Source organism: Bombus terrestris, chromosome 8 (assembly GCF_910591885.1).
Source record: "Bombus terrestris chromosome 8, iyBomTerr1.2, whole genome shotgun sequence".
In the NCBI taxonomy this organism is placed as follows: Eukaryota; Metazoa; Arthropoda; class Insecta; order Hymenoptera; family Apidae; genus Bombus; species Bombus terrestris.
Window position 1 is genome coordinate 5971207 of NC_063276.1, and position 13226 is coordinate 5984432.

General features: G+C 41.8%; 1 protein-coding gene across 1 annotated transcript in view; it reads left to right on the top strand.

Moving 5' to 3' along the window:
- The window catches only part of LOC100648283 (aryl hydrocarbon receptor protein 1), a 159787-nt gene that overhangs the window by 120135 nt on the left and 26426 nt on the right, over positions 1-13226 (top strand). Inside the window, exon 3 of the mRNA XM_048408168.1 lies at positions 1426-1544. Within this exon, the coding sequence (XP_048264125.1) occupies positions 1426-1544 (119 nt within the window). The remainder of the gene's footprint in view (positions 1-1425; positions 1545-13226) is intronic.

Sequence of the window (13226 nt, forward strand, 5' to 3'; positions counted from 1 at the left end):
CCCCGGATTTTTATATTTCAAGCTTGGTCTTATTTTAACAAATAAAAAAGTGTGCGTATTTCATGAGAATTGAACATGAAAGTTAATTTCTAACCTTTTTTATATACCAATATTGGTGTCATTTTAACAATAGGACAAATAGGATTTATAACGTTCCAAGGAGATTTAACGTGAAATTTCACATCATTGAATTTGACGTGCATATCGTACGTGTTATGTAAAACATTTGGAAATTCTATCTCTGCTGTAGTGAAACGCAACTGTCGTGATAATATCGGCAAAATTTGAAACAGAACCGAAAATGTATATACAAGTTAGAAAGTATTTATTACAAGACATATGTGCATATATTATAATAAAATTCTATATAGATGAACATTATTTTCCCCAGTTCCTAGATTCCATAGAACACATGATAATTTCAAACTTTTGGGTCTATAGCGGCGATTAGACGCATTTTACCAAGCTTATCATCCAAATACCCAACTATCTGTTACTCTTGTAAAATACAATAGTATTTTCCAAGATTAGAATGTTTTTTCGTCCACGACTTATCTTCTATTCGTCACCGTATAATCTCCTCTATCATAGTAATGTACTTGTTGTCGTAGCGTCTTGTTCTGACTCATCGTCGACATTCCCGAACCTATAATCATGCTAAACGTCAGTTTATTTCATCTTTATTTCGAGCGATTGCATTTTATCTCATCATGTACTCTTTATCTTCGTTCTTATCGTGCGAAAGTCAGTGGAGAAAGAGAAGAAGAGGAAGAGTGGACACGGCGATCGAACAACCCGAAAGCCTTCTTTATCTTCTCAAATCGAATCCTTCCGCTTGAGAGAAACGGACGGTTTCCACCGTTGAGGTGTCGTTGTTATCGGTGGCCTGTGTAATCCCCATCTTCGAATCGAATCCTTCCGCGAGAAAAAAAAAGAAGAGAAGAGAGAAGGGGAACGAGTCATCCGAACGGCGAAAGTATCAAACGACGGAAGGAGATTAATGGAGAACGGTCGCGGAGAAGATCCGGCAATACGTGACAGGATGTGAGCGACACTTCCTTTTAAGCCCTATAATAAGCCGTCGATCTGTTGCCCGTTACACCTGCCGTACCCCTTTGCTTAACATGCACGCTATAATTGCAAAATGTACGAGAACCAGATCCTTGCGTTAAATAATATTCTGTCGAAGCCGCCGAATTTTTACGATTTTTTACTCTGCGAATTTCTCTTGTTGGTCGGATATTAAGTTTAATGTTAGAGATGAAATGTCGCACGACATGTATGTGTATCGTATAACGTTTGATTAACATTAATACTATAAGGTTAAAGAGTGCATAATGTTACAGGAGATGATTTTTAGAGCGTTGCAGGTGAAAGTTTCGATTAAAACGAGTTAACAAAGCGCTAAATTGTTCTCTGTTGCAGTGGTGATGCACAAAGACAAGGAAGAGAATTCGCACCACGATTCGCATTACCGGGCGAGGGAATTGGCGGCGTTCGCTGCCTACGACCATCATCATCTCGATGGCGAAATGTTCCTGCAGGTGAGTTTTCTAAGACACCGGCTTCGAAGTCGACTCGATAAAAACAACTCACATAGCCTTAATATATTTTATCATTTACGAAGATACTGTACAAGAGCTCCTCGTATACGACGAATCCTTCAACGGTAGAAACTACTCTCTAACAAACAGAAGCAGTCTTCGACTCTTCCGCGATAGATGAGTTTCCCCATTACTCTCGATAGATTGGCTTTTATTCGGTCAAACGGCAAACGCAATTACAATGGACACGGTCCGTCTCAAACTACTGCTGTTTCGCTTCCTGCGTCTTCTCGTAATTGCGAAAACAACCCTTAAAATTGGCCACGAAATCCGCTAAAAACCCAACAGTCACCCGATCGCTGCGATTCGGTTGCTCACAGCGAGAGGCTGCAGAGAAAGAGGCGGGAGGACGGCCTCGGATGGAGGGAACGGGGCGAAATTAAATCATCGCGAGTGAGAGGAAAAGACAGGAAGAGGCGAAGGAGAGCAAGCGGGGGGGAGAGATATCCGGCTGATGAACCGGCTATGAAACCGAGGCGTACGAGGTGTCTATTCCTCCAAAGTATGGAAGGGTATATACACGGATTAATGGCGGTGTATCATGCGAGGCTATTACGTTCCCTTTCCTGCGTTTTAGCTGCACACACGGGAGAAACAGAGCGAGGGTGAGGCACCTAAGTGGGGGATACGATACCAAAGATACTGGTGGGGAACAGTGGAATACAGACGGTGGGGATAGAAACGATATTGCTCGCACGTACGAAGCGGTACCCGCGATCCCATGCGATCGAACGATTCCTGCCAGCATCTATAACGGCCGGTTATTAATTGCTCGCTGGTTAATTGCGTTACGTAGCTCGTGCCGCGAGCTGATCCCCGGACGGGACATTCTGACAGCTTGAAACGCTAGCTGCCGCCATTTTTCCACGCGTCCTCGCGACCTGTAGAAACCTAACAATGGGGTGTTTTTACAATTTTTAATGGTTTTTGTTCTTTGTGTCTGGTGTTTCTTTTTTTTTTCTGTTACAAAGAAAGAAAGAGAGAATCATTTGCGAAGTTGACTCTTTTAGTATAGATTAAAATGATAGATTAACAGACTCGAAGAGATTAATCTACTGGGAATGACATTATAGTGTTTAACAAAGGGAAAGAAAGATGAACTGTTCTTACGTCAAAAGACGATGAATTAATAGAACGGTGTTTGGACTAGATTGGATTTTTTGTGCGATTTGTCTGGTAACACGGTAGATGTTATTGATGTTAGCATATATTAATTGTTTCAATATTTGGCTACTCCTCGCACTATCTCACAATTTCCATCTAAATTCAAGCGGCACGAAGCAACCGCGTAATCCGATCCTTCCCATCTAAATTCAAACAGCAATCCTCGGCAAAAGGAAGATGGCAAACCGAAGCTCGCAACATGGACTCAACATCGCCTCTTTAATTAACTAGAAACGTAGCTTCCAGACGCAAGACATTAAGAAAAGAAGAAAAGAAACGAAGAATCCGGTCTAATAACAGCGATCGGTTTGCCAAAGTAGCTTCTGCTTCAAAAGAGCATCGTATCCCCGTGTACAACACGAGAATCGGATAAAAGTTTCATCCATGAAACACTTTCAATAATTCCACGAGGTAGCAGAAATTAACCGTTGAGCCAGGCCTCGTATTTTCTCTAATTCGTGGAGTTCCTTGAACCTGTCCTTCCGAGGACTTCCCTCGGCCTCCTACGCCTTTCTTCTCCCCCTTCGCCATTGGTCGCTTCTGCCTCCTCCTCTTCTATACCCACGTTATACACCGTTTTGCCGATCCTCATAAAGTTCACGAAGCCCGACAGTAAATCCGGTTTATGACAAGCCGACCGCCACCACCGGACACTCACGAAATTACGGCTGAACGATCGAATTTTTATACTCCTCCTTACTACCAATTATAGTGTTTAGAGCAGGACCGCGCGACCGCAGGATCCAAAGATTTCTCGCTTCTTCCCGGTTCGAATTCCATACCCGTGCAATTAGCTAAGTCTACGTAATCATCACGTAGTAGCAGTCGATCTGGAAGTCATTTTCTGGAAAACACACTCGTTCATAGATATGCAACAGTTGTGTTTATCACCACCATTGGAGCAGGCTCGAGAAACTGCTATAGCGATTAAGTCGATAAATGGAAGAGCAAAGAGTAAAGCGTTATCGGATATTAGAATTTTTTAACCAGTTAGATTTTTTCCACGAGTATACTCGTCACGAAGAAATGACAATATTTCGTGTCACGACGAGCCCCGTTGGCGAGAGAATAGAAAAACAAAATAGTTGTTTCATTACGATTTAACTCCACGTTACAACAGCCACGTGTACTCTACATTTGACGACGTATACTCGTCATCGTTTACTTTTTGCGACACGTTTTACGTGCGCACTTTTCAAAGTTTTCAAAGAGATCGCGACGGCCAAACCGATTAAGAGTTTCTTCGGAATTCACGATTGTTTATTAGCCACGATAAACGAGCTCGTAAGTAATTTGTTTCCTTGAGAATTTCGACGCTAAACGTACCGATCTGAACGACGAAATCGAGAAATACGCAAAAGGTGGAGTCGATCGATTCGATCTCAGAAATAGATAAATTGCGTGGACGCACCGCGTGCGTCAATATTGCCGAATCTATTGGAGATAGAACGAGAATAGGAAAATGATGGCATCTTCGTTTTATTTCGTTAAACCGTAAATTGCTCGTAATAGTTATTCGAGACGATTGAAACGAGGAGGTTGCGTAGCCGGAACGATAGAAAGGGTATCGTTGCATAATTTACGCGAGCAAAACCGAGTCCCTTGGAATATTTAAGGCAATTTCGCAGATAGCGATCGCGGCGGCTCGCGGAGATAGCGTGCAAACAGATACTTTCCCGGTGGATACTTACGATTTTCTCAACGGCCCGCGGATGCATTACTCGCGGCGAAGGTTTCCTAGCGCGAGACAGTTAGTGCGCGTTTTCCAACACTTTCGGCCGCGTTTTAACCGGCAGAATTTCTGCCGCGACGGGGCAACCCGTAAATCCGTCGGCTCGGTTTCGAACGCCTCTTCGCGAATTCCTCTTTCCCCTGTTCGTTGTTTTTCTTTTTTTTCACGAATTAAACGAGTTAAGTATGTAACGAGCCCGGCCCCGATATCTTTATGGCCGATCTCGATGAACAATTACTTATTAATAGTCGCGCTTAATGGGTCACGCGACCATTTAATCACCGTAATAATCCTCCGTTGCATTTTTTCAGCCGATTTATGCTATCGAAATTGGAAGTCTAGTATTCCGAAATTTCGAAGATTGCCGCGCTAAAGCTCGAATTTTAGAGATTTGTCGCGTGTAATTTAATTTTAGAGAGCTTTAAGGTTCTTTAAAGCTCGTGCAAGCCTCTTTATACGACGACATGTTGCCTACTTGCAGATCTTGAACGGATGTCGACAGCATTCAGTCGCTCGTTTATTCTCTCTGTTCGTCCCATGTTACGTTTTTCAATGATCAACTTCGAGTCTTCTTGTTCGTTTATCTTTTTTCGTCGACAGTGACGATGAACGAAATTTAAAGTTCTCGGTATCGAGGGCTCAAACTTGTTACTCATTTCTCGAGCCAAGTTTTGCAACTCTGTGTCGACGATTTATAATTTCGGAAAGACTTAAAGACTCCTCGCAGTTAGAAATTCCAATCGTCGAAGGCTTTTATACTCTCATTACCAATCTGAAATTAACGTAGACGAAATTGGAAGTTGTAAAAATAGAATCTTCAAAGCTCGTAACGCTTCGTGAAAAGAAATTTTAAAGTTACTCAATTTCACCTACTCAATCTCATTTCAACGAACTCGAGTGTATTTTCTAATCCTAAATCAACGTCGACTCTGTCAAATTCTTCGTTTATCCTGGCTCGTTAACAATGACGATCGACGGAGCCAAGTGCCTGAGATCTTACGGGGTCGAATATGGGCACCGTATCAACATTAATCAGACTGGTCCCGGAGCGGGTTGAAATCGCCGGGATAAACTAATAAAACACGCGTACGCGTTCACGGTTGCCCCGCGAAGGGGATTTTTCAATCGGCGAGAAGAACATACTTTGCCAATCCATTTCTGCCATCTCTTGCAAATTATCACCCCGAGCAAAGCGCACGATACCCACCCCCCGTCGAGAGTGCGCGCCTCTCTCTCTCTCTCTCTTGGCTCTCTTGCTTTCCTTTAGCAGAACTCCAACATACTTTTCTTGACACCGTGGCCACGGTGAACGATGCGCCCTGGAAAAATAAAACGGCATTCACCCTTACTTTTCTTCTTTCCTGCCATTTTTTGTCCCTTCTTCGTCGAATCGGTACATCGGTTTGTTTGATTTATGTCATCGATGAGTCTACTTTGGAACGAGTTGTATACCGTTTCCCTTCGCAACATTGTTCCCAGGAGATTTGTGAAGAGAGACGCCGAAGTAAGAAGTTGGAACAACTTTATCGGAAATTTATGGATTCTCGCCGATAGCTATTCGTACCGTACTCCATATTCGTTTGGAATTTATTTGGATTTTTATTTTCAAGGGATGTGTGGTCTTTGTTATTTATGCTGCCTGGTAATTCTCTGGCATGAAGAGGAAGATTACAGAGTAGATGTTCTGTACTTGTTTCAAGTAGTTGTTACACGTTAATAAAATTATTTTTTTCAATCGTCCGATCCGAAACCTTCGACCGAGATACTTTCACATGGCAGGCTGCCGACCTGAGAATTTCAGTTCCTACGTTTCTAATTAAAATGCCGTCGAATGCGATTGAACGCGGCGTGCATCTTAAGAGAATTCAATTCGAAAGCTTCCGGATAAAATGCTTCGCGATAGAATATTCCTCGTGCGTGTCTTTCCATATGGACGATCTCAACGAGAACCGTAGCGTATTGAACGCTACCAATCGCGATATTTTCTTCGCTTGCAATTATAACGCTTCTAAATATTTCCAATTTGCAAGCTTACGATTCCAATGCTTGCAACTAAATTTTTACCGAATTAAAAAGCTGAAAGCTTTTCGCTCGAATGCTTTCAGTCCATTTCCAAAGTGAATATTTCCAACATTTTAACTTTCGAACGTAATAGTTTTCCGTTAGAATGTGCTCTTGATGAATATACCACCGAACCTAGTCAGCTTGTGAATACACCAAACGATCGTACGCGAAGACGTGTTGTTGGCAAAGATGAAACGTCGAGGAAAAAGCTGAATGAAACACGATGATTGGAAAGATGGGCGAGATGTAGGTGGCAATTGGAAGTTGGCTTGAAAGCCAGTGGCGTCTATACTCGTTGTAGTCTACCGGGCAGAGCTTGAGAGAGGCAGCAAGAAGAAAAATAGCTTGGTTATGATTACGGGTTACCGGTGGCGGGGGTTGTTCCTGACCACGACCCTCTTTTACCGCTACTGCGGTGTGGCTGGCGTATTAATGCGATACACGATAGCCTGCTGGCTATTAAATAAAAAATATGAGAGCAAAATGGCTGCTTTCGCGGCGATACGTCACCGAGAGGCGTGATTTGTACCGAAGCCTTGGCTAAAAATCGCCTTCCCCCGATTCCGCCGCGCAACAAAACCGCTCCCGGACCTCCGTGAATTTCGAAGCGCGTTTCATCGGCTAATGCACAGGTTCGCCGATTCACCTCGATGAATTCTTAACGAGCGAGCACCGTGCGAACGATCGACGATCGTACCGAAACGATCGATCGCTTTTGGGAAAAGTTCGATGGAGGAGGATTCTGGTGAACGACGAGGCTGATGATGATAGGTCGAGCCAGGCGTGGAGAATCGGAAACCATTTCGTCTCAGCGTCTTATAAGATGTAACCTACACAAATTGATGAAAATACATCGTACAGTTTATTGTACAACAGTCGTTACGGTGATAATTTCATGATTGCGGTCCTCGCAGAAGAACAGTATGATACTTGGTTTGAGACAACTCTGGGCAAAGTAGAATCCGGTAAAGAAACGCGTTGAGCTCGGTTTCGTGTCGTAAGATGCACAACGTGTAACAATTTATAAAGGTACATTGTACAACATTCATCGTGTAACAATTGTCATTCCGATAATTTTATTACCAAAGGACTTCAGAGGGAAGATGAGTAATCTGAGAATACTGTGGGAAAGTTAGATTCTAATTGAGAAATCCAGCGTGTTATAAGATGTAACAGACAGAAATTGTACAACTGTCGTTACTGTGATAATTTCATGATTGTTAAGGGCTTCGGAGGAAAAGCGATAATTTCGGAAAACTATGGAAAAGTTAGATTCTGGTAGCGAAATCTGATTCAGTTCGTTATACGACGTAAAATATGCAAAAGCAGTATAAGTTTTCATAAGCGAAATTTGCCACAGGTGGAGTTTTCTCTTGGGTTAACTCGAGGTCATTGGGGAACTAAATTTTATATTTTTATTTAACGAAAATAGGAGTAACTCGGTTTTATCGTTAACGCGTTACGTAAGAGATGTGCTTAGTATTGCTTTATGTAAGAGATAGGTTGCAGCTGGTCTAACTAAATAAATGAAGCACACATACGGGCTGGCGCCACGAATTCGTCTGACCTAGGTATCGAGTAATGTTATTACGCGAAAAGAAAGCCGCTAGCGAATTGTGTATTCGTCTTCGATTTTCTTGAGACTCGGGATCATCGATTGTCGAGGATGATTTTTACAAAATTCGTGGACGATCGAGACGAACGACAGGAAAACAGGCAGGACGAAGTTGAGCAATCAGCCAGGAGGCAAAACGGGCAGACATGCAAGCATCAGCAACAAGTAAGAGCTTGGATCTGCTGCTCAAGTCGACGGTGAACTCGCACGGAGCACACTTACATTGTAGAATTTATTTGACTATCGAACGAACAGCGAAATATTCGCTCTCTTATTTGTTTATTATGCGTGTTTATCATTCTTACCAATTTTTAAAAATCGCTATATTCAACTCGTTCACTCGTCGTTACGATTCACAAGTGCTTGAACAATTGCCTCTTATTTTTTGTTTTGTTAATTTAGAAAAAGGTATGTATAGTGCATCAGAAGTCAATATACACTAGAAGTGAAATGGACGTGTTAGGTTCGGTCTCTACAATCGTAGTAAAACACGATGACAGAGAGCCTGATCGTTTACACTGTCTACAATTGCCATTAGCAGTATGCTAAATATCAGAAGTATATTTAAAGGGAGAAACAATGCTCTAGCAGTTCTAACGTCACAGTAGTACAGGACACTACGCTATACAGACATGTGCATTTTTGTCATTACCATAGACAATGCATTCTTTCAGACTATTTAATCATTATATATGATATATATCATTAAACGAAATATGTATTGATAGCTGTAGTTAGGAAGACTGTATTTACGTGCTAATAAGCACCGATCGCTGTTCGCTGCAAAAATCATGGAAACTGTTTTCCACGGGAAAAAACATTTCGAAAATACACCGTTGTATAATCGACGCGATTTCTGGATAAAAACCAAAGGTAGAGTGGTTCTAATAGGAAGTTTGAAAGGAAGCGACAAGTCGCTCGAAATTGTTCAAAGTCGCACGCGTTTCATTATTCCATCCGGAGAGCCGGTATCGAGATTAATCAAACAAGATAGGCGGGTAATCTGCACTTGCGATCGAAAACCGTCGCGCGAAGAGGAGCCGAGTGATTCGACAGGGGCAGGTGTCGAAGCTCGGCAAAGAAAAAGGCGAGCGTGCGTCGTCCACGACCAAGGAAGTGGCAGCCTGTCGACGATTAAATGAACTTTTATTTTCGTATCGGCCGCGTTCCAGGCTGTCGTGAAGCCGCCGGATGCTGCCTCGTTAATGACCGTGTGTGCGCTGTGAATGGCGTTGTATATAGTGAATGGTATGGCAAATATGTTGCAAACGAAGTTTACGAGGTGAAGGTATTCCAAGTAGCCAGATTATTTTTGTTTTATATCGTCCAGTTGCTATGGCTGCTTTTTTTGTCGTACAGGGTGCATCAAAAGTAGCGTTGAAATTCTTCCAATCGCGTTATTATTATTAATTTTTATCGTCTTCCTGCGATATCTTATGAATGTTCTTTTTGCGAATATAATTAGGAAAATGAATATAGTTGGATAGAAAGTTATTTTAACCAGTGAATATTATAAACAGTTTGAACTTTGAAATGGGTGAATATTTTTTGATCACCTTGTATACAGAATTTATAGGCATTCCGTTTAACTCATTTAGTTACCTCATCTAACGGGGAACTTGATTATCGTTATTACCAGCGTCGAATGTTTCATTTTATAGCGGTAAACCGAAACACCGAATGAGAGGGATTTTTGAACGTGTATGACCATAAAGTTTATCTGAAAAATAAAATTGTTTATACATTTCGGTTGAATAATAACGCGTCGAATAAATCGATATTAAGTTTTAATACGTCGTGCCTTCTTTATGAAATCAGAAGAGCAAAATTACACAGTCCTTAAAAAATTCAATCCTGCAAGATTTTAGATACGTACGATGATTAAATAGTTCCTACATATTTCTACAAAAATGTTACCAGCCACCGGTTAATAAATAATCGACATCGACGGTGAACACGAACACGATCCTTTCCACAAACTAAACTCATTTTTAAAACCAATATCCAAGACAGAATATCGAACAAAATGGACATGTTATTATTACAGAATCACTCTGTATACCTGTCACAACGTCCCTTCGAGACAAGCCTATAAACCATTTCTCCTATAATCGAATAAATAATTCCGAATGCTAGTTGTACTATCGAAACGACAAACGTGGGATTGTTTTGAAAGAAACATTTGAAGCTCTTTAGAGGGAAGGGTGGCATCGAAACAGCAATTTCTGGCCCGTGATTGCGTTCCTTCATAGCGTAACGGCGGTTTAGACTGATAACCGGAAGCCGGGCGCAAGGGAAAACGGGGCGATCGGCAAAGTGTAGTGAGTCAGTGAGACACGGGCTGAGTCAAAGGTAAGTGTAGGTTAGGTGGGTGCATGGGATGGGATGATATGAGGTTAGGTTGGTGGTCGACGGGGCTCGCCTTGGTCTGGCACCGCTAGTCCTTCCCGTATTGATCGCGTGCTCCTTTCCTCCCTTAGATACCACCCCCTTTTGCGCCTTACGTATCGCCAGCATTTGCTCTTACCCTGGCGTCGACACCGACGAGACACCGACGAGACACCGGCCATGGATCCTCCGCATCGACCAGATTCGATATTCCATCCGAATCGTTCGTTCGATGACTCTTCACGAGTTTATTCTATTTTATTCCTCTTCCTGTTCCTCGTTTCCTGCTGTGGCATCTTAATTTCCTCACCTGTCATCAGGATTATTATCTTCCGCTGTAATTGGTCGACTAATGGTACTAATTAATCGACAAGTTACAAGTTATTGGCGTTTCTTTCGCAGTTCTATCATTTTTTTACGATCTCGTTAATACTGGAACTGTCAAAGTAATCGAAACGAGCGATCAGCAATTTTTCATAGAACTTTATAAATGTATATATTTCGTACGAAGATTATGCATATTTACTACAAATCGTCATTACATCCTTGGAATGATCTTTTTTAAATATATGCACGATATATGTACAAGCTTTATATTTCAGTCGTAGGTGGTTCTACTATTAAGCAGAATAATCAGTTGGTTTGTAATTTGTAGAATTTACTCACAGAACTTTATTTCTTCGATATCGTTAAACTTGCCACTATTATGCGATTGAGTTTATCGGCTTGTAACTTGTAGAATTTCGTTAACGTTATTAGTTGAATCGCGATAGAGGACGCAGGTGTTTCTTTCATCCCCTTAACTTCTTTTATTCTTCCATTGTGTCCTTTCATTCTTTTCTCATTCCGTCTGACACACTAGAAGTCTTAATCGCCGGAACAAATGAAATTTCGATGCTTGCCGCAGAAACAAGTGTCCTCGCTGCGGATAGATGCAGATACGATTAATCATTCGCGGGCATAAAACGTCGTCGAGCGACTTTCGTCGGCGGACGTTTCCCGGAAGCACGCTGTCTAGCCATCTTGCTTAGTTCAGACGCGAAAAAAATGCCGTCTTGATTTTTTTTCGACGAAAAAGGTCCCGTTGCCTCGCGAGTATTAGTTTCGCGAACGTGGCTCAAGCTACCCTTCCGGTGTCCATAATTAATCACGCTCGAGCATGAAACCCATCGAGCAAACCATTATCGTTCATATTATTATTTCTTGCGTCTTATCATTCATGTATTTAACCCGGGACATTTTTTCCTCTGTCGTTGATTTTGGACGAGATGATTGATGGCGCAACGAAATCATCGATTTAACACCGATCTCGATTTCTTGGAATTTTGTGTTCAAATCTCATCGATAGATATTTGCTTGAAATTTGCTTCTGTTCAAACGCGTTGGAGTAAAACGTCGTTGAGTTGAATATTTTGCACCCTTGTAATTAAAATGTTAGGTCGAATACTTACAAATGCGAATTCTCATTTTCTAATAGAACGTGAAAGCTTCCGAATTTACGTGTCTCGAATCCCAAAGATACAATTTAAACGAGGCTTTTTAAATTCATTTTTAATTGTTTAATTAACAACTATGGCATCGCGAAAGTGAAATCCTCGCACCTGCGACTCGAACACCTTCGAACTTAGCACGTTCGAAATAAAGCATATGTGAGGCAAAGAAATTTCACTCGAGAAACACGTGAACGTTTAATCGCAATTATCTAGACCGATATTCAGAGTGCCTTTCGGGATGTAATTCGTCAGAGCGGAAGAATCTGTCTGATCTCGTTTCGCGTGGCCCGTCAACCTCGACAGCTTTAGCAACTGTAGCTTTGTCGTTCGTGCGTACGTCGCCGATAACGGCCATTCCTTCGTCACGGAGCACGAACGCGACCTGGCAATAATTTTATGAATATATCGTTTTCCACGTGTTCTGCCGGCGGCTCTCGCGATTACTCCCCCTATTTCGTTAATTAAGTCGTCCCTTACGAAAAACATTACTGTTCAATAGGCTGCTTAATTGCCTGTGCGTTAATGAGCTATATAAAGTCTTAACTAACTCTTGTCGTAAAATCAGTTTGCGTTACTGAGGACTAGTTTTCATTCGCGTCTGGCTGCGAAGCAGAATGAACTGTAATCCGAAGTGACTTTATTCCAGAACAGTAGACAGAGTTTTAAAATACAGGCAGAAGATAAATACCGATTGTGCCCTGTGTAATATATACGATAGCGTTCATAATTATTCAATGAAAATCGAATGCTTTTAGATATTGGACGCTGTCAAGTCGAAGGCTTGCAAATTGAGTATTCTCAGGTCGAAAAATGTCAGATAGCACTCCTCCAAATTAAAAGTTTTTAAATTGAACGCTACAAGTGAGAAGTTTAAAAATTGCACGCTCCCAGGTCGAATGCTTTCAAATTGGACGCACTTAAATCGAGCGCTTTCAAGTTGGGGTCGTTCGATTCAAAAGTACTCGAGTCGGAAGCTTCCAATTTTGCGAGCCTAGAATGCGAAAAAATTCCATATTGAAACCTATTCTACCGCGTTTCTCGCTTGTGAAGGAATTTATTAATCCCTGAAGAAACTACGAACAGGTTTTCACCGGCGCAATAATTTTTCTGATAAATGTACATTGCGAAAGGTAAAACGTTATTGTTCGCTATCCAATGCATCGCAA